Here is a 26,130-nt window from a genome sequence, read left to right on the forward strand (position 1 = left end):
TTGTAATTTTCCAAAAACCCTAGGATTCTGCAGAAGTACCAGAGAATGAGAAAATACGACACCTTTATTCAAAAGGCAGGGAGGCAAAATGTGAATAACTATATGTTGATTAACGATACATCTATTGCTGGAAAGGTATTGGAATCAATTAAACAATTAAGAATATTTAGAAAAGCATAATCTAATCAAGTAGACTCAATAGTTTCATGAAAGGGAAATCACATCTAATTAATTTAGAATTTTGCGAGCAAGTATGAACAGTACTTGAATAGTAATGGGTTTTATTCAGACTTCCAGAAGTCCAGCCAAATTTGAAGATGGCACTAAAATAGTTGGAAAGGCAGATTATAAGAAAGATCCAAACAATATCTTTATTGTACGAAGTGACTGTCTATTCCAGATGTGATCTCAACAGCACCTAGAATGGATACAGTGAGACCTCCTTACTGTTACAAACTAATTCCCTTGAAATAAGGATCAACATTCCATCAGCCTTCCTAAATGCCTGCTGTACCTGTGTGCTAGTTTTTTATTGTGTGTACAGGTACCCGGAAGTTCCTTTGTGTTGCAGCTTTCTGCAGTTCCTCTTGTCGTGGAAATTAAATCGATTCGACTCAACTGATAGCAAGAGCAAAGAAAGGAGCTTTATTCAAATTCTGCAGAATTGACCCAATACATTCAGCCAGATGCCTCATTAAAGGGGTACCAGAGCATAATTCAGATAATCTTCTTATACCATTCTTATCACACTCTCAAGGGCAAAGACTTGGAAACTCAAGTTGTTTATTTCCTTATCTCCTGGTTGCGAACATAACTGTTCTTATGCTATTGCTGAATTCGACTGTCGCAAGGTGAAGTTAAATTCGAACAAAGCCAAGCTGTCTCCTGGCTGCAGAGCTCAGCAAAGTATTGTTTACAAAGCTCAGCACAGCGTTAAATTTAAAAAGGCATTCTCTTTCAGATTTCACAGTAAATGTTAAATTTGTTAATTTTCCATTACACATCTCCATTTAAATAATATTCTGTTCTTTTTCTTTCTCTACCTTCCAAAATGAACATGGCATTTTCCCAAAGTACAGTGTTTGCTAATATTTTGTTCACTTACTTAACGTATCAATATTTCTCTGTAAACTGCTTATTCATCAGAGACAGTTCAGAGAAGGTTCACGAGGATGTTCATTAGTATGGAGGGATTATTTATGACCAAGGCAAAACAGTTTGGGACTCATTAGAGTTTAGAAGAACAAGAGACGATCTATTGAAACATATGATTAAGGGGCCTGATGGGGTAAATGCTGAAAGGATACTTCTCATACAGGAGTCTGGGACCAGAAGGTGTCGTCACTGAAAAAAAAGGATACCAATTTTAATGAGGAGGAATTTCTTCTGAGGATTGAGTGTCTCTGGAACTCCTTGCCAGAGACTGCTGGAGGCCTTTTGAGGCTGATCTTGATCAGTAGGGAAATTAAGAGTTATGGGGAAAGAGAAGGAAAGTGGATGCAAATGATTGGTAAATCAGCCAGGATCCTATTGGATGGTGGAGCAGGCTTGAGGGGTTGAACAGCCTACTCCTGTTCCTAATTCTTATGGTCTTACAATGACATTAGACTGTCCTCTTTATCAAGATGCCCTAACACATTAGTATTGATTGCTTATAGTATATCACACACATTGCTTAGGTACCTTTTAGTAATATATGGCATAGGTCACATGCAATTAAGTTATGGATTCCTTTAGTCCTGTTTGTGCAGATTCCACCTTTGTAGTCCTATGCTAGGCTTCTTAAAAAAAAACTCGAGCAATTCTGAAAAAAACAAGTATTTAAACCTAGGTATCCTGTACTTAAGATGGTGCCCTAAGTGGTGACATTACAAACGTTTCAACTGCCCTCATTCGAGTGTACATAAAGCCAATTCTAACATTTCACTGCTGGGAAAAGACTTTGTCTATTTATCCAATCCATGCCCCTCATGATTTTATAAACCTCTAAGGTCACCTCTTAGCCTCTGACACTCCAGGTAAAACAGCCCCAGCCTATTCAGCCTCTCCCTATAGCTCAAATCCTTCAATTCTGGCAACATTCTTGTAAATCTTTTCTGAACGCTTTCAAGTTTCACAACATGCTTCTGACAGGGAGACCAGAACTGCATGCAATATTCCAACAGTGGCCTACCAACATCCTGTACAGCCGCAACATGACCTCCCAACTCTTGTACTCAATACTCTGACCAATAAAGGAAAGCATACCAAACACCCTCTTCACTATCCTATCTACCTACCACTCCACTTTCAAGGAGTGATGAACCTGCACTCCAAGGTCTCTTTGTTCAGCAGCATTCCCCAGGACCTTATCATTAAGTGTATAAATCCTGCCCTGATTTGCTTTCTCAAAATGCAGCACCTCGCATTTATCTAAATTGAACTATCTGCCATTCCTCAGCCCATTGGCCCATCAGATCAAGACCACATTGTAATCTGAAGAAACCTTCTTCGCTGTCCACTCCACCTCCAATTTTGGGGTCATCTGCAAACTTAATAACTATACCCCACTATGTTCACATCCAAATCATTTATATAAATGAAAAGTAGTGGACCCAGCACCAAGCCTTGTGGCATACCACTGGTCACAGGCCTCTAGACTGAAACGCAACCCTCCACAAAGCCATCCTGGTCTTCTACCTTCGAGCCAGTTCCATATTTAAATGGCTAGTTCTCCCTGTATTCCATGAGCTCTAACCTTGCGAACCAGTCTCCCATGAGGAACCTGGTCAAATGTCTTACTGAAAATCCATATAGATCATGTCTACTTCTCTGCCCTCATCAATTATCTTCATTACTTCTTCAAAAAACTCAATCAAGTTTTGAGACATAATTTCCCATGCACACACCCATGTTGACTATCCATAATCAGTCCTTGCCTTTCCAAATACATGTACATCCTGTCCCTCAGAATTCCCAACTTGCCCATCACCGATGTCAGGCTCACTGGACTATAGTTCCCTGGCTTTTCCTTACCAACTTTCTTAAATAGTCACATCACATTAGTCAAACTCCAGTCTTCTGGCAACTCACCTGTGACTATTGACAATACAAATATCTCAGCAAGGATCCCAGCAAATCACAAAACTAGCGTTTCCCACATTGTTCTAGGATATACCTGATTGAATCCTGGGGATTTATCCACTTTGAATAGTGTGTTCAGTTCTCGTTGCCTCATTATAGAAAGGATGTGGAAGAGGACGTAGACGAGATTTACCAGGATGCTGCCTGGACTAGAGGGCATGTCATAGATATGTACAACAGACCCTTTCGTCCAACGCGTCCATGCTGACCAGATATCCTAACTTAATCTAGTCCCATTTACCAGCACTTGCCCCATACCCCTCTAAACCCTTCCTATTCATATACCCATCCAGTCTTTTAAAATGCTGTAATTGTACCAGCTTCCAGCACTTCTTCCTTTGTAATCGGGACATTTTTCAAGATGACACCATCTATTTCCCCACATTCTATATCTTCCATGTCCTTCGTCACGTAAACACTGATGCATTTAGTATCTCCCTCATCTCCTGCAACTCCAAACACAGGCTGCCTTGCTGATCTTTGAGGGACCCTATTCTCTCCCTAGTTACCCTTTTGTCCTTAAATGTATTTACAAAATCTCTTTGGATTCTCCTTAACACAATTTACTAAAGCTATCTCATGTTCCCTTTATGTCCTCCTGATTTCCCTCTTAATTATACTCCTACTGCATTTATACTCAGGATTCACTCGATCGATCCTGTCTATACCTTACATATGCTTCCTTCTTTTACTTAAGCAAAACCACAATTTCTCTAGTCACCCAGCACTCTCTACATCTACCAGCCTTTTTTTTCCCCTAACAGGAATATACGGTCTCTGGACTCTCGTAATCTCATTTTTGAAGGCCTCCCATTTTCCAGCCGTCCCTTTACCTGTGAACATCTGCTCCACCTGAGACTCCCAGCCTCATTCCTGATGAAGGGCTTTTGCCAAAAACATTGATTTTCCTGCTCCTTGGATGCTGCCTGACCTGCTGTGCTTTTCCAGCACTATTCTAATCTTGACTCAATCTCCAGCATCTGCAGTACCCACTTTCGCCTAACATCTGCTCCTAACCAGCTTTCTAAAGTTCTTGCCTTATACCATCAAAATTAGCCTTCTTCTGATTTAGAACTTCAACTTTTAAATCCAGTCTATCCTTTTCCATCACTATTTTAAAACTAATAGAATTATGGTCGCTGGCCCCAAGTGTTCCACCACTGACACCTCAGTCACCTGCCCTGCCTTATTTCCCCAAGAGTAGGTCAAGTTTTGCATCTTCTATAGTAGGTACATCCACATACTGAATCAGAAACTTTTCTTGTACTACTTAAATTCCTCTCCATCTAAACCTTTAACACTATGGTAGTCCCAGTCTAAGTTTGCAAAGATAAAATCCCCTACTATAACCATCCTATTAAAGATAACAGATCTCCTTACAAATTTATTTCTCAATTTCCCTCTGACTATTAGCGGGTCGATTATACAATTCCAATAAGGTGATCATTCCTTTCTTATTTCTCAGTTCCACCCAAATAACTTCCCTGGATGTATTCCCAGGAATATTCTCCCTAAGTACAGAGGTAATGCTATCCCTTATCAAAAAGACCACTCCCCCTCCCCTCTTACCCCCCTTTATATCCTTCCTATTGCATTTGTACCCTGGAACATGAAGCTACCAGTCTGGTCCATCCCTGAGCTATGCTCCTGTAATTGCCAGGATATCCCAGTCCCGTGTTCCTAACAATGCTCTGAGTTCATCTGCCTTCCCTTTAGGCCTCTTGCATTGAAGTAAATGCAATTTATCAGTCCTACCTTGTTCTCTGCTTTGTTCCTGCCTGCCCTGTTTGACTTGCTCATTTTCCCAACTGTACTAGTCTCAGATTGATCTTTTTCCTCACTATTTCCATGGGCCCACTCCCTCCAACCTTACTAGTTTAAATCCTCCTGAACAGCTGTAGCAAATTTCCCTGCCAGTATATTAGTCCCCTTCCAATTCAGGTGCAATTCGTCCTTCTTGTACAGGTCACCTCTATCCCAGAGGAGATTTCAATGATCCAAAAATATGAATCATCCCCCCTGCACCAGCTCCTCAGCCATGCAATCATCGGCTCTATTCCCCCATTCCTACCCTCACTAGCTAGTAGTCCTGGGAGCAATCCAGATGTTACTACCTTTGAGGACCTCTTAAATTCCAGTCTAGCTTTCTATATTCTCCCTTCAGAATCCTTTTCCCTTCCTAAGTCATTAGTTCCAATGTGTACAATGATCTCCTGCTGGTCCCTCTCCCCTTTGAAAACATCCTGCACCCTCTGAGATATCCTTGATCCTTGCACCAGGGAGGCAACACCATTCTGATTTTGCGCCGTTGGCCACAGTAACATTTGTCTATGCCTGACTAGAGAGTCCACTATCATAATCAATCGTTTGGAACCCAACGTACCCTTCATTACATTAGAGCCAGTTTCAATACCAGAAACCTGGCTGTTCATGCTATATTAGTCTAGATGAGAGTGGTGCTGGAAAAGCAAAGCAGTTCAGGCAGCATCTGAGGAGCAGTAAAATCTATGTTTCGGACAAAAGCCCTTCATCAGGAATACAGGTAGAGAGCCTGAAGGGTGGAGAGATAAGTGAGGGGAGGGTGGGGAGAAAGTAGCATAGAGTACAATAGGTGAGTGGGGGAGGGGATGAAGGCGATAGGTCGGGGGGGGGGGAAAAAAAGAGGGTGGAGTGGATAGGTGGAAAAGAAGATAGGCGGAAAAGAAGATAGGCAGGTAGGACAAGTCACGGGGACAGTGCTGAGCTGGAAGTTTAGAACTGGGGTGAGGTGGGGAAAGGGGAAATGAAGAAACTGTTCAAGTCCACATTGATGCCCTGGGGTTGAAGTGTTCAGAGGCGGATGATGAGGCATTCTGCCTCCAGGCATCTGATGGTGAGGGAGCTGCAGTGAAGGAGGCCCAGGACCTCCATGTCCTCGGTAGAGTAGGAGAGGGAGTTGAAATGTTGGGCCACAGGGCAGTGTGGTTGATTGGTGCGGGTATCCCAGAGATGTTCCCTAAAGCGCTCTGCTAGGAGGCGTCCAGTCTCCCCATTGTAGAGGAAACGGCATTGGGAGCAACGGATACAATAAATTATATTGGTGGATGTGCAGGTAAAACTTTGATGGATGTGGAAGGCTCCTTTAGGGCCTTGGATGGAGGTGAGGGAGGAGGTTTTGCCATTCCTGTGGTGGCAGGGGAAGGTGCCCGGATGGGAGGGTGGGTTGTAGGGGGGCGTGGACCTGACCAGGTAGTCACGGAGGGAACGGTCTTTGCGGAAGGCGGAAAGAGGTGGGGAGGGAAATATATCCCTGGTGGTAAGGTCTGTTTGGATGTGGCAGAAATGTTGGCGGATGATTTGGTTTATGCGAAGGTTGGTAGGGTGGAAGGTGAGCACCAGGGGCGTTCTGTCCTTGTTACGGTTGGAGGGGTGAGGTCTGAGGGCGGAGGTGCGGGATGTGGACGAGATGTGTTGGAGGGCATCTTTAACCACGTGAGAAGGGAAATTGCAGTCTCTAAAAGAGGCAGCCATCTGGTGTGTTCTGTGGTGGAACTGGTCCTCCTGGGAGCAGATACGGCAGAGGCGGAGGAATTGGAAATATGGGAGGCATTTTTGCAGGAGGTAGGTGGAAAAAGGAGTAATTTGGGCAGCTGTGGGAGTCGGTGGGTTTGTAAAAGATGTCGGTGTCAAGTCGGTCATCATTAATGGAGACGGAGAGGTCCAGGAAGGGGAGGGAGGTGTCAGAGATGATCCAGGTAAATTTAAGGTCAGGGTGGAATGTATTGGTGAAGTTGATGAATTGCTCAACCTCCTCGCGGGAGCACGAGGTGGTGCCAATGCAGTTATCAATGTAGCGGAGGAAGAGGTGGTGAGTTGTGCCATTGTAATTACGGAAGATCGAAAATACAGATACAGGCATTGCTGGGGCCCATACAGGTGCCCATGGTTACGCCTTTGGTCAGGAGGAAGTGGGAGGATTCGAAGGAGAAATTGTTGAGGGCGAGGACCAGTTTGGCCAAACGAATGTGTGTGTCGAAGGGTACTGTTGGGGATGCCTGGAGAGGAAGAAATGGAGGGCTTGGAGGCCCTGATCATGGCGGATGGAGGTATAGAGGGATTGGATATCCATCGTGAAGATGAGGCGCTGGGGGCCGGGGAAACGGAAGTTCTTGGAGGAGGTGGAGGGCATGGGTGGTGTCTCGAATGTATCTGGACTGGGGGGGGATAGGAGTGCCGAGGTAGGTAGAAATGAGTTCAGTGGGGCAGGAGCATGCTGAGACAATGGGTCGGCCAGGGTGGTCAGGCTTGTGGATCTTGGGAAGGAGGTAGAACCAGGTAGTGCAGGGTTCCCCGACTATGAGGTTGGAAGCTGTGGGTGGGAGATCTCCTGAGGTGAGGTTCTGTATGGGAAATGATGATTTGGTGTTGGGGTGGTGGGGTCATGGTTGAGGTGGCGTTAGGAAGAGGTGTCCTCGAGTTGACGTTTGGCTTCAGCGGTGTAGAGGTCAGTGTGCCAGACTACCACTGCGCCCCCTTTATCTGCTGGCTCGATTGTGAGGTCGGAATTGGAGCAGAGGGATTGGAGGGCTGTGCGTTGTGAGGGTGAGAGGTTGGAGTGGGGGAGAGGGGTAGACAGGTTGAGGCGGTTAATGTCCCGGTGGCAGTTGGAAATGAAGAGGTTGAGGGTGGGTAATAGGCCAGCACGGTGTGTCCAGGTGGATGCAGTGTGTTGGAGGTGGGCGAAGGGGTCCTCGGGAGGTGGGCGAAGGGGGCGGAAGATGTGTTCGACGTCATGGCGTGTATTAAATTCATTGATGCGTGGGTGGAGGGGGATGAAGGTGAGTCCTTTGCTGAGGAGTGATCGTTCGTCTTCAGTGAAGGGGAGGTCTGGAGGGGTGGTGAAAACTCGACAGGGAGCTGGGATCTGATGTGGGTGTGGAGCTGGGAGTGGGGGTGAGGCCGGTAACTGGAGTGTGTGTGGTGGTGGGGGGAATGGAAGTGGAGTTCCCCTCAGGGTTCTGGGTGACGGGGATGGTGACAGTGGGATCTGTGGGGGGGCATGTCAGCAGAATGCAGGTGAGTAGCATCGGTAGGGGTTGAAGTGGTGGCAAACACGGCAGTGGGGGGGGGGGGGCGGAAGTCACTGAGCATGTGACATCAGCAATGTTGTGAGGGGCAGAAGTGATGTTACGTGTGGTGCATGAGGAATTGTGAGGGGCGGAAGTGGCTGTAGGAGCAGTCATGATGAGGGCGGAAGTGACATCAATCAGCACGGGGATGTGGTTACACGAGCAGTTCCAGAGGCCGGGGGAATCTACTGGAACGTTTGAGGAGCGCTGGTTATGGAGGTGGGTAGATAAAAGTTTGTTGTACTTAGTTTTTGATGTTTGAGATGGAGTTGAAATACTGCTTGTTGAGAGTATGAATTCTTCTGAGGATATAGTACAGAAGGGGTCCTTTGCAATTCTGAGACAGTGAGGCTCTCAGGTGAGGCAGGGCTGATGGTAGAGAGGTTAGGTGCCGGTGCATTGCTACAAGCGTGGAGTGGAGGATCCTGAAGGAGAACCGTTGCTGGTGTTTTTGAATCTGTAGTCTGTACTGCTTGTCCTGTTCGGATCCGAACTCTGCTGGTTTAAAGGTGGTCTGGAGTCAGTGTGGGACGAGTTGATTACGGAGGCAGGCACTGAGGAAGCAAATGTGGCTGTAGTAGCGAGTTTGTTTCAGGACATGGTTGAAGAGCTTCAGGGCAGAGGAAATGACCTGGGAGTTGCAGTGGGAGAGGGACTCCCTGAGATTCTTGTAGAGCGAGGAAGAAAACTTCTTCAAGGCAGGCATCCTTGCATGAGGATTCGCAGTAGGGTTAAAATCAACTAGTTAAAAACAATGACTGCAGATGCTGGAAACCAGAGTCTAGATTAGAGCAGTGCTGGAAAACCACAACAGTTCAGGTGAGAGCCCATCACCCCCCTACATTTTCCAGAACTGCATATTTGTTTGAAATGGGGTTAGCCACAGAAGACTCCTGTACTACCTGCCTTTCCTGGTATTAACCCATCTACCTGAGTGTATCTGCAGCTTTTCTCCCTTCCTATAACAGCCATCCATCACATCCCCAGCTCCTATAAATTCCTTATTGCCTCTAACTGCTGCTTCAACTGATCCATGTGATCTGATAGGATTCACAACCAAAGACACTTCCTGCCGACATAACCATCAGTAACATGAAAATTCTCCCTAAACTCCCACATCCGACAGGAAGAGCATAGCACTCTACTCAAGGCCGTCTTTGCTGCCTTACAATGTAAAGACCCAGAAAATAGCACTTAAAGATTGAGGGAGCTAGGACTTTTTTTCATTGGAGCAAAGGAGGATGAGAAGTGACTTGACAGAAGTGTAAAAGATAATGAGAGGCATAGATAGAGTGGATAGCTGGCGTCTTTTTCCGAACATGGTTCAAATGAAGTCCATCTTAATAGAACAGCACTCTTTCCTTCGTATCAGTGTGAGTACCCATAAGACCATAAGATATAGCAGCAGAATTAGGGCATTTTGTCCATTAAATCTGCTCTGCCATTCCTTCATGACAGATATGTTACTCAACACCATTCTCTTGCCTTATTCCTATAACCTTTGGTCCCCTTACTCATCAAGAATCTACCTCTTAATCTGTCTTAAATACACATTGATTTGTCCTCTATAGTTCTCTGCAGCATTGAGTTCCACGAATTCCAATGGGTTCCTTCCCTGGCTGAAGAAATTCCTCATCTCAATTCTAAAGGGTTATGTCCTTGGGTTTTAGTGTCTCCTGCTAGTGGAAACAACATCTCCACATCCACTCTATCTAGGCCTCTGTATTCAGTAAATTTCAATCAAATCCTTCCCTCTTCCTTGCAAACTCCATCGCATATAGGCCCAGAGTCTTGAACCATTCCTCAAGCCCTTCATACCCGGCATCATTCTTGTAAACCTCCTCTGGATCCCCTCCAAAACAATCACCTCCCTCATTAGTTTCAGGGCCCATGGATCAAAACCCATTTCTTGAGCCATACATTTACCCCTCTAATCTTTCTTAGCCTACATAAATTTGCTTGTGCTCAGGTAGTAATCCTGAGATTCCCACCTTTGTGGCTCTGCTTTTGTCACAAGCTGCTCAACCCAGGTGTCTTTCTCAGTCCTATGTATGTCCTTGGTACTGATGTAGACCACTCCAGCTGAATCCTTCTCCCACTCCAACAAAAATTAGAACACAGAACAGTACAGCATAGGAACAGGCTCTTTGGGTTACTTACAATTAAGTACATTTATATGCACAAGTATATGATAACTCTAGGAAGAGCTGTCTGCAGGTCCAGTCTATAAGTTGAAGTCACAGTCTACCAAGGTGTTAGATATAGGGACTATGGTGGGAATATTATGCGAGTGGTGTTTTAGGTGTTGAACCAGGGTGTGTTTTGGATTCTATTTAAAAGCTGATTTGTTTTTGTTTCAATTTATAGAGGAACTATGTGGGATTAAACTTTTACTGCATGTATAAAGATCTTTGAATTGGTTAAGTAGATGGTTTTGTTTATTCCATTTTATCTTCATTTCTGTTGTGAATAAACTTCTGTATTATTGCTAAAACAAACTCTGCAGCATTGTGTGTTATGTTTCAGCAAGGGCCCACAAACAGAATCAAAATATGATCCACCAAGCCAGATTTATATTTGGGATTGGATTTGTCCAGTTACAACTTCAGCAGGACAAAATGTTGAGCCCAGACTCACTATTCTTATAAATCATTTTAATGCACCCCAAGTTCCTCTTGCAATTATTAGGATGAAATTTTGAAGCTGTACTATAATGTGCATCTCTGATAAATTTGTGACAGGTTTCTACTTGTTTGAGGAAGACTAACTGTTTACACAGAATGATAATTAATCAATCATTTAAGTAAATACACATTTAATTTTGAATTTTTAAACCTTTGTTCAGGGTACAGCTTCTAAATTGACTTTTAAAATATAAAAATAGTGCTAATAAAACTGGAGTAGTAATCCAGAGCTGGAAAGGATGAAAAATGAAAGTTCCAATTCTGTTAAATTTTAAGAAACTAAATTCAATTTAGAAACAAAATCTGGAAATAAGTAATCTGGTATCAGTAAATTTGACAATAGAACAGACAGATTCATTAAAAATAAAAATCTGATTTTCTAATACCCTCTTAAAACAAAAAGCAAGGAAGGAAAGCTGGTTATATGCAACTCAAATCCTACATCAACATGGCTGCTCTTAGCTGCTCTGAGGTAGCCTATCAAAGGACAAGTGTCTTCTCATGGTAGCTAAGGAATTAGAATATGACAGCCTTATCAATGTTGCCTACATCCAAAACTGAATTAAAAACATTAATCCACCAGTTAAATCACACTCTCTTTAAAACACTGTATACATAGTAGTTTCTTTTTGTCCTTGGGATTTAGCAATGCTAGAAAGACAGCTTTTTGTACTCATTCCCAGTTCCACCAAAGGGAATTATTAACCAGTGTGGAACCCAAGTCACAAGTAGGCCAGATCAGGTAGTTTGCACAGCAGGGTTTCACAACAGCAACAAGATAAATGGATAAATCTTTCAGATGTGTTGAATGTGGGAAATCACAAAATCCCTGACAAATACATCTTTGATAGTAATGTTGAAAATGGCAAGATGTTGAGGACTGCTTCTAGCAAACAGCACAGATATTACTACCTTTTGTGCGGTTACATGATTTAAGAGTTCCACTTGAGGTGCACAGGGAAAGAAAAAGTTGGGCTACTCACATAAGACATTAAACAATGGGAAGCTTACCAGGTCTTTATTCTCTTTGGAGTGAGTCGACTTTTCTGAATCATATTATCCACTAAGTAGTAAAGCAGCACTGTTATTCCAGCAACGTAAAACATGATATAGAGGATGAAGGTTGCATGCACACAACAAAAGGGCACTTCAAACTGTTGTTGAATGTTATCCTGTAGTTTCAACAAATTACACCAAGAAAGAAATTACATTTAATATCAATAACTTTTGAAAAAAACTTTTTCAAAAGAACAGAGGTAATAACATTGCTGAAGTTCAACTGAAAGACCAGATCTTGAAACATAGTTTGCACAGATTCCCACTCAGGTGGGAAACATTGGCAGCTAGGAAATCATGGAACCTTTGACTGGAAGCAACTGATATGCTGTTTCATTTTTGGAAAACCTGGCATTTCTAAGATACTGGAGCAATCTATGTCCATAAGTAGCAAGACCCTGGCAGTATCCAAGTTTGAGAACGTGAGGAAAGTGTGTTCAGCAGGCTAAAATAAAAAGGTAGGGAGGAGGGACTTGGGGGAGGGGCGTTGGAAATGCAATAGGTGGAAGGAGGTCAGGGTGGGGGTGGGGACGGAGAGGTCAGGAAGAAGATTGCAGGTTGGGAAGGCGGTGCTGAGTTCGAGGGATTTGACTGAGACAAAGTGAGGGGAGGGGAAGTGAGCTAATAAGTGGCAAGTAACAGTCATGGCACAGGCAATGACCACCTCCAATAAGAGAGAATACAACCGACTTCCCATAACATTCAACAGTATTACCATTGCTGAATCCTGCACTATAAACATCCTGGGATTACCAGTGATCAGAAATGAAATGCGAACAGCCTTACAAATACTGTTAAGGGTCATCATTTCAGAAAACAAATCAGCATAAGTTTGCTGATATTTATTCAACTTAGAACTGTACAAATATACAATATTCCAAGTTAATACTGAATTTTTAGCCAAAGTGTACAAAATATTCTATTTGTGCTCATATTTTCCCATACAACCAGTTAGGAACATGCAGGTTTGAGGGAATGGAGACTAGATCAAGTCAAAACTATAAAAACAGACATGTTAATGCTGTATTTTGCAGTAACATACCAAGCTGCTCCCAAGTTAATAACTGTCAATATTTTAAAAAAACACAACTTAACCCAATCATGTGTTAGGTGTTAAAATTTGGAAGCATCTTATCATATTTTCCTAAATTTTTTTCGAAAAAGTCTGTTCAAAGTTTAAGTATGAATCACAGTTTCTTTTCCCTCAAATTTAAGACTGCCACGTATCAGAAGGCAGTCTAGTTGCAGCTCAGCAAACGTGTTAATATCTAATAGTATTCTGGATCAAGTCATTTTTATTCATTTCTTATCCCATCACCCATTAGAGATTTGGAGATGGCTTTTCCTTCATTAGGGACAGATGACTGGTGGGGTTTAACCTGAGGACCACCACACTTCAGGCGAGCGGAAAGATTGAGAAGGATAGTCCTTCATGATAACCTCAGCCAGTGTAGGAACTGAACCCATGCTATTGGCATCAGTCTGTATCACAAACCAGCCATTCAGCCAACTGAGCTAAGCAATCCTATGTTATTAATATATTAATACATATATAATATACTTATGTAGTATTTTGTACCAGTATGTGAAGCTGCTTCCCAGTTATCTACATGATTGTGTATTGAGAGGACAACATGATTCCAAACCTCCCTAGAGCCTGGTTTAAGCAGAGGAAATAATCAAATCCAAGACATGACAGTGATAGCCCGGAATAGTAAGGCAATATGTGATGAAGTGCTGCGTCAGTGAAATTTAAGTCAACATACATAAAGGGAAAATCTTGCAACTAGTTGGATTCATACTCAAGTAATGCTCCAAAAGCTTATGATTTCAAATAAACCTGTTGGATGATAAAATCAAAGTCATATGACACCAGGTTATCAACACCAGCACCTCCACATCATTGACATTCAATGAAATCATGGCTGACCTGTGGCCTATTTCCAATTACATGCCTTTGGCCATATCTTTTGCGATACGCACAAAAAAATTCAGATTTAAAGCTCTAACAACTGATGTAGCATCAACTGCCATTTGTGGAAGAGAGTTCCAAACCTCTCCTACCTTCTGTTTAAAAATGCTCCCCAAGATCTCTCCGGAATGGTCTAGCTTCAATTCTCAGACTGTAGTCCCCAAGTTCTAGAATCTCCAACAAGTGGAAAGAGTTGATCTTTATCTACCCTGACTTTTCCTGTTAATATCTTGAAGATTTGATCAGACTGCCCCTTAACCTTCTAAATTATACAGAAAACAGACCTAATTTGTATAACTTCTCTTTATAACTTAATCCCTCACATCCAGGTATCATTCTTGTAAACCTATGTTGTACACCCTCCAAGGGCGATATATCCTTGCTAAGGTGTGGTATATATCTGCTCACAGTATTCCAAGTAGAGACAGAAGTGCAGTTATTTGCTGATGATTTGCCCAGTATTCGTTTCCAGTTACACCGGCTCAGATAATGAAGCAAGAGAATTCAGACCTAGGTTGATAGATGACAAATAATGTTGACAATGGTCATTGCCGGACATTGGCACGTTGTGAATAAGAGAGAATCTAAAAACCAACTGCACCCATATCCCATCTTGACATTCAACTGATTAAAACCACCAAGGTTCCCATCACCCCCATCTTGGGCTTACCATGGATTAGAAAGTTGACTAAATATGAATATTCTAGTCAGACTCCAGGTATTCTACAGAAAAAGATTCACTTCCTGGCTCAGCACAAATCAGCAGTCTGATGGTCTCCACTTGCCTGGATGAATGCAGCTCTAGCAACAGGTCAAGAAGCCAGACACCATCCAGGATAAAGCAGCCTACGTGCTTCATACCACATCCACAATCTTTAATATTCACTCTCTCCAACACAAGTGCTGCATTGTGGGTAATATACAAAATACACTGACAAGTCTAAGTCTCTTTTTATTGTGCCTTCTAAACTCACATTGTCCACTCCTAGAAGGACAAGGATAGCAGGGAATATTGCAGTAGCTGAGAGTTCCTTTCCAAGTCTCTCACCATCTTGAAGTGGCAAAAATAATTTTGCTTCTTTTATTGTGAACTCCTTACCTAGCATTATTAGACAACTATATTTTAAGATATAGCTTCTGAAGGGAAAACTGGGGATGGTAGTAAATAGTCTTTGCCAGTGATGCCCCCAAACTGTAAATAAATAGTAAAGCTGCCCCCAAAATAAACCCACTTAATCCATGGTTTTACAATTCAAATTTTTAAGATGATACATCTTCAAAATCTTTTTGAACACATGCCAATTTGTAGGATTAGTACTTTGCACAAAAACGTTTGGATAAATAAGTTCAACTGCCCCATTTTCTGGCACTTCATTTGGTTGCAGTTCAGATCGTGTCAGCAGATGGCATGAGAATATTCCACTAGTACAATTACTTAAACTCTTGGATTATACTCAAAACTTAAAATGGAATGTGTTATGTCTGGAATATGCAGAGCACTGTGAGCCATCTAACTCAGCTTCAACAAGCACCACAGCTATTACTAAGGTAGTTGTTGTTGTAGCTTAAAGGAAGGAGCCAAATTGTGCACAGTAATGTCCTGCAGCCATGAGTTAAATGATCAATGATCCGTTTTGAAAGATGGTGGCTGAGGGAGAAATATTGTTTGTGGCAAGGAGAACACTGTTGTTCTTTTTCAAATCGTGCAATGAGATCATTCATATCCACCAGAGACAGAGGGGTTTAATGCGTCAACTAAATGATGATATATCCATCAGTTCAAAGTTTGTGAGAAGATTTGTAGCTCGGGAGCTCATTGTTGTGGTTCTGTTCGCCGAGCTGGGAGTTTTTGTTGCAAACGTTTCGTCCCCTTTCTAGGTGACCAAGTCCTGAACGATGAAAGCAACCACCCCAACACACACAAACGAAGTTGCATCAGGACATTATTCAAAAGGGCCACAACACACTGCAGCACACCTGAACTACAAAAAGAGGAAGAAGAACACCTATACAAGGTATTCACCAAAAACGGATACCCGCGCAATTTCATCAACAAATGCCTTGGGGAAAGACAACAAAATGAGGACATGCCACAACCCAAAGGACTGGTCACACTCCCATACATCAGGAGCATTTCTGAACTGACAGCCAGGCTGCTGCGACCACTAGGACTCATAACAGCACACAAACCAACAGCCACTCTCAGACAACAACTCACCAGGACAAAGGACCCGATACCCAGCATGAGCAAAACCAATGTAGTGTACAAAATCCCATGCAAGGACTGCACAAAACACTACATAGGACAAACAGGAAGACAGCATCCATGAACAACAACTAGCCACGAAACGACATGACCAGCTATCCCTAGTAGCCATGCACTCAGATGACAAACAACACGAATTCGATTGGGACAACACCACTATTATAGGGCAGGCCAAACAGAACAGCCAGGGAATTCCTAGAGGCATGGCACTCATCCACAAATTCGATCAACAGACACATCGATCTAGACCCTATATACCGGCCACTGCAGCGGACAGCAACTGACAACGGGAAGCGGCAGATTCAAACCAGTATAAATGCTGGAGGAATCAGCACAGAAGCGCTTCACAGGAGGCTCCCAAGCACTGAAGATGTCACCTAGAAAGGGGACAAAACGTTTGCAACAAAAACTCCCAGCTCGGCGAACAGAACCATATCCATCAGTACTCCACGTAAGTCCTAGCCAACATTACAGATGGAGATCTCTGGAGTAGGGCTTAAACTTACTTGCATTTGTGTTAGAATATTGTAAGTGGGCCATCATTAGGCTACCTTAAAGTAATGGTTAAATAGGGGAGCAACTTAGGTTTCATGATAATAGCTAAGCAATTGTGTTTTTTAGTTTACGTAGGTTGGTCAGGAAAATATCAGCCAATTCTAGGTTTGATTCTCCAACTGTTCATTACCAGTAGTTTCCAGAAATCCTTGTGCCACCTTATGAGCGATTGGTTGAGTGCTACTTCTGAGCTCCTTGCAATAGGGTGTTGCCCATGGAATGTCCTGACTCTCCCACTATAGTAATTTAAGTGTAATAGTAATGGGCCTAAAAAAAACAAATATAAGTTATTAATTAGCACTGCCACAGTAACTTGCTGTATCTACTAAAGCTACAGAGTAATGAGATTTAAGATTACATTGCTCAGGTGGCATAAAACTTCATGGGAGACAGAACTCAAAGGATCAGAGACTCAAATGCAAAATGTGAAATGCAAAAACGTTTCAAGCCATCAAGTTTTCTCCTGCCAGATCAATCTATGAAAAGCAGAGTGAAAAAATTTAATTCCTCATTAAACATTTCAATCTGAGGAAACAATGTAAATGCTAGATATTAAAATAAAATGTTAGCTCCTTCAACATTCACAACTGAGGAAATATATTTTGGAAAGAAACACTTCAGCAAAATCTCCTCTGCTGCACACAGTTTTGACCGTAAAACGAAGCTATGAAGAATAATTTAAATAAGACTTTAGCTTTTCTGTTGCTAAATGGAGCACATACCATGCAAGTATTCAAACAAGGTGACGACAGCAAAAATTAGGAGCAAAGATGATATAGTGAGAACAAGTACTTCTCTTTTAGTAAGTCGCATATCATCCATGTCTGGCCATAGGCTGACCTGAAATATAGAAATTGGATCATCAGATGTTAAATTTAAAGAAAGGTCTTGTACTTATTGGTTAGCTTTATTTTTTAAAAAAATAACAATTCTTTTTGCTAATCAAATTAATGTTCTTCAATATTGGGAAAGGAAACATGGTGGTTAAAGTATAGCAGAGCAAGATGCAGACTAAAATTCTTTCTACACTGCATGCATCATTATATCTTGATGTAGACTTTTATATAAATTATACATACCATTGTATAAGTGATGTGGACTTGAAAGTGGGAGGGTTGATCAGTAAGTTCACAGATGATACGGTATTAGTGGGGTGGTAAATAGTGAAGACAATATTAGATTACAAAAGGACATAGGTTGGTCAGATGGGCTGATCATTGACAAGTGGTATTTAATCTGGAAAAAGAGACAGGTGATGCTCTTGGGTAGGACATACAATGCAAGGGACTACCTGATGAACGTAGGACCCTGGGAAGCACTGAGGATCAGAAGGACCTTGGTGTGCATGTTCATTGGTCCCTTAAGGTAGTGTGGCAGGTCGATAAAGGGGTTAAGGTGGCATAAGATACTTGCCTTTATCAGCCAAGGCAAACAGTTTAAGAGGAGGGACCTTATGCTGGAACAATACAAAACATTAGGAAGGCCACCAATACAGTAGTGTGTGGAGTTCTGGAATCCACATTATAGGAGGGATGTAATGAAAATGAATTAGATGCAGAGGAAATTTACCAGAATGTCAACCGGGGTGGAGTATTTTAATTATGAAATGTGATTGGAGAAATTGGAGGTGTTTTCCTTGGAAACAAAACAGGAGACTATGAAATTATGAAGGATATAGACAGGATAGACTGGAAGAAACATTTCCTGTTGGTGGAGAGATAAATGACAAGGGAGAATAAATTTAAAAGGGCAGGAGGCTTGGAGTGGGTGTAAAGAAAAAAGGTTTCGGTCAGAGGGTGGTGGGAATTTGGAACTCTCTGCCTGTAAAGTTGGAGGAGGCAGAAACACTCATAGCATTTAAGTATTCAGATATACGCTTGCAATGCCAAAGCATACAAAGCTATGGGTCAAGTGTTAGTAATTTGGAATTAAATTAGCTAGTTGTTTTTGACAAGCATATAGACTCAACAGGCCAATGGGCCTTGTTCTGTGCTGGAAAGCTCTATGACACAACCAAAAGGGCTCATAACAGAAAACACGAAGGATTTTCCTCTCTTTGGAAAAGCTAGAACTGGGGTCGCTTTTATAAAGTGAATCAACAGAGACAAGGAGAATATTTGATGTTTTTATAGTTTTCATTCTGAATCTACTTAGGAAACTCCTTATCAGATGAGAGAGGAAAAGAATGACAAAGGCATTAAGTATTTACAGACTGCCACATTGAATTGCAAACTAAGGACTTGAAATACAAGAGCTTACAGTTCCCTCATGTAAACTGTTTCAAATACAAGACCAGTCCTTTAGTAAACAGTAGAATGTGTTATTTCATAACAAGAAGTTGAAAAGAAACAAGAGTGGAGATTAGAAAACAAAGTTGTTTGTTTCAAAATCAAACATTCTTTAACTGAAAAAGATACAACTTCCATAATCATTACACTTTTTCTACTGGTTATGGGACACAGCTCACGAGATTATGGAATGCCTTGGTTAAAGCAATGATGTGACAGCAGCATATGTTCAAGATGATGTTGTGACCCGAAGGGAGTGATTATAATATAAGAAATGCATTGTTACAGTTTGCAGTCATGTTACATCCACACGTACTCCCCTTCCGCACACAGAAGAATACAATGATAAAGAAGTTACATCCCTCCTAGAGTGAAAATTATATACAATGCCATCCTTTAATTCATTCTCCCATCATGTTATACAGTTTACACAAGTCCTTTCCTACCAATTTACTCACTGGTTAAACTCAGCTGTGAGTGAGTTAATTATACAATTAATGCTCATTTCATAATTAAGGCATTTTGACACACTAACAGTTAAAATCTGCACTTACTCAATGAGTAATAAATGATAAAAACATTACACAAAAGGGATAAAAATTCATTACGCAGCCCGGCTGAAGAATCCTGGCCAGCGAACGGGCAGGAGCTGGAGGCCAAAGTCTCGGTTCGCCTAGGCCGCTGGACAGGACTGCTCCGAGTGCTATCTTACAGGAGTTGAGTGCTGGTCATAAACCAGCTAGTGGCTGCCATGCTGTGGTACCGGCTGGTCGCTTTGGTCCCTCCTCCTGGCTTTGTCGCTGATATCCAGAGAATGTTGGTTGACTTCTTCTGGGACAAAAAGATGCACTGGATCGCTGCGCAGGTTCCGAGTCTCCCTATTGAGGGCGGCGGTCAGTCGCTGGTGTGCGTCCGCACCCAGGTTGCGACGTTCAGCCTTCAGACCTTGCAGCGATACCTTTATGTCGAGCCTCCTCCTAGGTGGTGCGCTCTGGTGACGTACTTTTTCCGCCAGTCGCGTAACCTCAACTACGACACGCAGCTCCTGTTTGTCGACTGTGACGGTTTGGAGGTCGCCCTCAAGGTGCTGCCTGTCTTTTACCAGGACCTGATCACTATCTGGAACATGGTCGAATTGCGTCGCGCCTACCCTCCTGCAGGAGTAGTGGGTGTTGTCAGGGAGCCGTTGCTCAGGAATCCGCACCTCCGTACTCGCGGGTTCGAGTGGCTGTCGGAGGGGAGGGCTGTGGCAGCGAGGGTGACCAGGGTCGGGGACGCGCTGGGTGTGAGGGCCTGGGCTGGACGCTGCCGCAGGACATAGCAAGCAGGGCAGCAGTAGACGTCTGGTACGTGGCCACCGCCATCCGACGCCTTAAAACGGCAGTACTCGGACCCGACGTAGTGCACCAGTTGGAGGATGCTCAGGTGTGCGGTGGGATTCTGTCCACGCTCACCCCAGCCCGGACGGAATTTCACATTGGCCCCAAGGGCCCGTACTTCCCGCAGGATCCTATGCCCCACAACCTGAGCCGCCTCCGGAATTTTAATTTTGTCCCTTTTAAGGACGTAAAAAGGCAGGCCCTGTATCGACTGCTGCTGCACACTGTCCACCTCTTCTCCCTCATCCACCGTCCGGACATGCCATTGCGTGCCCATTTGCCACGGGGCGGTGAGGAACCCCAGTGGAGGGCTCTCTATGCGGGAGTCCTCCCCCTTTCTGTCAGGGATTTGGGGTGGAGGGTGTTGCACGCAGCGGTCCCCTGCAACCGCAGACTGCGGTGGTTCACGGACTCCCAGCCTAACTGCTTGTTCTGTGGCGCTGTGGAGTCCGTGGACCATGTGTACATTGGGCGTGGTGTTTGCACTCCCTTTTTGATTTTTTTAAAAAACCTCCTCCTCTGCTTTTGGTTACACTTCAGTCCCACGCTCCTGATCTTTGGGCACCCGGTATGGAGGAGGGAGGGCAGGTCTGAAGACCTTCTCGTGGGTCTGCTCCTGGGCCTGGCCAAACTGGCCATAAACAGATCCAGACAGCGGGCCATAGAGGGGGTTATTAGGGCTGACTGCCTGCCCCTCTTCCACAGTTATGTTAGAGCCCGGGTGTCCTTGGAGAAGGAGCACGCTGTGTCCACCAACACCCTGGAGTTGTTCAGGGAGAGGTGGGCGTCGCAGGGAGTGAAGTGCATTATTTCCCCTTCCAACTCTATTTTGATTTAATCCCTGCCCTCCCCTTCACTGTTTGATCACACAGTATTGCCTCTTGTGAAGGGCACTGCTTGTCACTGGCCACTCGGGTGTTTCCTGTCTTCCTGGTGGTGGAAATTGAATAAAGATTTGTACACCCTGTGTCTTTCACTGTGTCTCACACCTGCACACACACATGGGTGCTGGGGAAACAATAAGCACTACCGCAGTTAGGTGGTAGTGTGGGGTAACCAAAAAAAAGGAAAAAAAAAAGAAAAAATTCATTACAGAATTTTTCTAAGGATGGTAAAAGTTTCAGTTAATCCTTCAGGATAAAGAGCTGCAAATTCAATATTTGTATTTCACAGCTATAGTTGTTTTACTAATTAGTGTTTTTTTAAAAAAACATTCACTGGGTGAGGGTGTGGTTGGGCCAGCATTCACTGCCCATCCTAATTGATCAGAGGGCAATTAAGAGTCAACCACATACTGTGGGTCTGGAGTCATGTGTAAGTAAGACCAGGTAAGGATGGCAGATTTCCTTCCCTAAAGGACAGTGAACTAGATAGGTTTTTTTCCCAAACAATCGACAATGGATTTAGAGTCATCAGACTCTTAGTTCCAGATTTTTAATCACTTTTAAAATTTTACTATCTACCATGGCAAGGTTCAAACCAGGGTCCCCAGAACATTCCCTGGGTTTCTGGATTAACAGTCCATCACCTCCCCTGGCGTTAATAGAATTTTGACTGAAGTACTTACTTTTTGAAATTTTAAAGTCAGTTTAGGTAGAGGTGGATGAATGAAGTCATAGAAAACATGAGCATCCTAGGAAACCAGGTCCAACCACTGACTACCACATTTAGCCCTGGTATATTTGGCTGTGTATAAACACCCATAGGCAGGTTGTCTGTTTCAGTGTTAAATACTCAGCTACAATCACGCAGTTTTTGTAGTTAACTATGGTTCTGCCTTCTCTGACAAGTTTGAACAAATGCAAAATGAGAGGCAGTAATGATCAATAGGCTGAAGACAGGGTAACCACAGGAAATCAAATGTGCTAGCTCATAGCTGCTTTTTCATCTGCTCATGTGAAAAGCTCGTTGGAAGGTTACTTTAATAATGTGGAGATTTACATGTGTGATCAGTGCTTTGGAGCTCTGATGGATTAGGACAGCACGAGTATTGCTTATAATTAAACAAAACTGCAAATGCTGGAGATCCAAAACAAGAACAAAGTGCTAGAGAAACTCAGTAGGTGTGGCAGCGTCCATGGAGAGAAAAACAGAGTTAATATTGAGTCCACTGAAGGTCAGTAGTCTCGAATCAAGTGCTTTTCTCTCTAGATGCTGCCAGATCTGCCAAGTTTCTCAACTAACTATCCAGTTTTGTTTGTAGCTTGTGTCTTGGTTAGACCTCATGAGAATTAAGGTGAACTGCACACAAAACAGCAAGTAACATACATGACAGACAATGACCATCATCAATAAGAGACACACTAACCACCACCCCTTGACATTCAATGGTATTACCATCACTGAATCCCCCACTGTCAATATCCTTAGGATTACCATTGATCAGAAACTCAACTGGATTCAACACTTAAACACAGTGGCTACAAGAGCAGGTCAGAGATGAGGGATATTGCAGTGAGTAACTCACCTCCCGACACCCCAAAAAGCATAATCACCATCTACAAGGCACAAGTCAGGAGTATGATGGAATAGTCCTCATTTGCCTGGATGGGTGCAGCTTCGACAACACCCAAGAAGCTTGACACCATCCAGGACAAATTGACACATTAGATTGGCACCACATCTACAAACATTCAACTCTTCCACTACCAGCGCTCAGTAGCAGTGTGTATACCTACAAGATGCACTCCAAAAATTCACCAAAGATTCTTAGACAACACTTTCCAAACTCACGACCACTTCCATCTAGAATGACAAGGGCAGCAGGTACTTGGGAACACCATCACCTGCAAGTTCCCCTCCAAGGCACTCACCACCTTGACTGGAAAGAAACTGCCATTCCTTCACAGTCGTTGAGTCAAAATCCTGGAATTCCCTCCCTACTGGCATCGTGGGTCAACCCACAGCGAGTGGACTGCAGTGATTCAAAAAGGCAGCTCACTACCACCTTCGCGAGTGTAAATAGGGATGCTGGGACTTGGGCTATCAATGCTGGCCAGCCAGCGATGCCCAAGTTCCACTTATGGATAAAAAAATGACGCACAAGTGCAAGTTGAAGGCATACAATCTAACCATCATTTTTTGGCATTCATGAACCCTTCACGATCAATTTCCTGCATGGTTGACTAGAAGAGCAAGTCAGATGCTTAACATTCTGAGGTATATCCCTCACCTGCTGAATCCCCAAAGCCTGTTGTCTACATGGCAAAATTCAGGAACTTTATGAAATACTTCCAATTGGTTTAGAATAGTCAGCTCCTACAATACAAAATTCTCAACACCATCCAGGACAAAGCAATCTGCATGATCTGCATTATATCCACCTTTGATGTAAAGTGACAAAGCTATTGCATAAAAGATGCAATGCGGCAACTCACCAAAACTCATTGCATAGCTCTTTGCAAACCCCCAACATCTAGTACCTTGATTGGGGAGGGGGGAGGCATGACACAGGAATATCAGCATCTGCAATTTCCAAAGCAGAGACTATCTTCACCTAGAACTACATTGTTGTTCCTTCAGTGTCACAGCAAAGTCCTGGGACTCTGCTCCTAATACACTGTGGGTAATAGACCATACCAACTGCAACAGTTCAAGGTGATAGCTCTGCATCAACTTGAGGTCATCAGAGATGGCCTGATGCTGCCATTCTGATTATCATCCACATCCTATGTAAAAGAATTTTGAAAGAATAGCCTGTGTTCACAGATCTGCAAGTTCAAAAGGAGAAAAGGGGTAAATTGGAGATCATTTAAGCAGTGGATAAACGTTCTTAGCATTTAGAAATCACAGTGTCTTAACGCACTCTACTCCATTAAAAAAGGTGCTCCATGGGTACAAGTATTTGTAATCTACACATAACATGGTTGTCTCAATGTCCTCTTTGCAGTGGTTTAGAAAGCTGTTGATTGCTGAAAAAGGCATACTCCCACCACATCAGGATAAGTGGTATGGGTAGTCGTCATAACTGGTCAGCTGTTATGGATTAAGCCAGACCACTCAAAAACATTCTTAAAGCAGGTAGCTCAGACCATAACTTTGCAATTTGTTTTGGTAAGTGTACAGTGAAAATTAGCCAGATTAAGTTAGCTAGGTTGACTACTAGATTTTAAAAACTGAAAAATTTACTCACAAAATTACACATTGAAACAAATAACAGAATGAAGAACCCCGACAGAACTCAGTCTATTCAAACAAGACTTAATTATGCTGTTCCAAATATACACAACAATTCCAAGAAGCAAACTCCCTTTCAAAACCAGTATAAATGGAACATATGATTACAGGTTGAAGTTGAAGGGCAGAAAAGAGAGTGAGAGCGCGCGCGAGGGAGCGAGCGAGAGAGAGCAAGAGTGAGCGCGATTCCACATAGCTCCCTGTTGAAATTCTCAACTGCTCAAGACTGAACTAAAACTGCTCAGCTAGAGCTGACCACTCCCTTTTCATTATACAGGTCACTTCTAAAACATGATCAATTTGGCCTGGAGTCTCATCTATTTACATATAAACAAAAGACGCCTCAAAACCCTTTTCATCTCTGTATCAAACCAGACTGATCAGAGCCCGGCCTGGTTTAATACCCTTGTGAAAAAAAATCAAGGACAGAATATCCTTGAGCTGAGGAACAGCTTTTAGAAGAAAAGGGACTAACTTTATGACACAGCCATACTTTTCTCAACAATAAAATGTATAAATGTGATTTCACATTAACTGTGAACCATTTCTTGTTTGTAGACTATACTGCAATAATTTGAAACATTTTTTCAGATTCTTTTACATCATTCACAGGAGAGGAAGGGGAAAGTGTTCTGCTTCCAGCTCACCAACAATTGCCTTGAACCAGTAGTCAGAACAGAGATGAACACTGAGGGTAATTCTGGATTTCTCTTCCACATTATAGCTGGTCAGAAACTCCACTGACAACTAAGAACAGTAATATTAAACAGTACTACTATCATAAACCTCTTGCTATTAACTTCCTGCACAATACCAGCCATACAAATGCTATGCCTATAACAGCAAATCAGACACTCAATGCTGAGGTGAGTCAGTGAGAAATTGAAATGAAAAACTCATGGAATTGTTCAACAAGAGTCTGTGTCCCACATCATTCATTGGTGTCTCTATTATTAAGTAGTGGATGTCCTACAGTGCAATCAAGATGAGCATTTTCACCCTACCCCCAAATCAACTATCCCGAACTAATGTTTTAAATGATTTAAGGGAAATAAATCACAAATAATTTGTCAGTTTGATTCGCTACACTTGATAGCAAGAAATGAATCAAGGCACTGGTTACTGTCAAGTCTTTGGGTCCTACATTATACCAGCAATAGCATGGAGGTCTTGTGCTCCAGAATTTGCAGTGTCAATGACCAAAATGTTCCAGTACAACTTCAACAACGGTCTTGATCTGGCAATATGGAAAATTACTCAGGGTTGTCAAGTAAACAAAAATCAAAAAATAGAACAAATAAATCTGTTGAATTACTATCACATCAGCCTAAGCTTAATCAACAATAAAATAATGGAAGGGGTTAATGTTATCAAACAGAACTTAATCAGTGATGCTCAATTTGGGCGTCACCAGGGGCATTCAGCCTAGTTTTCATTACAGCCTTGGTTCAAACATACACAAACAGTTGAATTCCTGAGGTGAAGGGAGGGTGACTGTTCTTGACATCAAGATTGCATTTGAT

General features: G+C 42.8%; 1 protein-coding gene across 2 annotated transcripts in view; it reads right to left on the bottom strand.

Annotated features, from left to right (window-relative positions):
- LOC132827029 (uncharacterized) overlaps positions 1 to 26,130 on the bottom strand; it is a 44,799-nt gene that overhangs the window by 7,902 nt on the left and 10,767 nt on the right. For both annotated transcript variants that reach the window (XM_060843436.1, XM_060843425.1), the window contains exons 5-7: positions 17,487 to 17,604; positions 16,895 to 17,031; positions 11,927 to 12,087 (exon numbers count right to left, since the gene is read on the bottom strand). In XM_060843436.1, coding sequence (XP_060699419.1) covers positions 11,927 to 12,087; positions 16,895 to 17,031; positions 17,487 to 17,604 — 416 coding nt within the window. The remainder of the gene's footprint in view (positions 1 to 11,926; positions 12,088 to 16,894; positions 17,032 to 17,486; positions 17,605 to 26,130) is intronic.

The sequence above is a fragment of the Hemiscyllium ocellatum genome, chromosome 2 (genome assembly GCF_020745735.1).
Source record: "Hemiscyllium ocellatum isolate sHemOce1 chromosome 2, sHemOce1.pat.X.cur, whole genome shotgun sequence".
Taxonomy (NCBI): Eukaryota; Metazoa; Chordata; class Chondrichthyes; order Orectolobiformes; family Hemiscylliidae; genus Hemiscyllium; species Hemiscyllium ocellatum.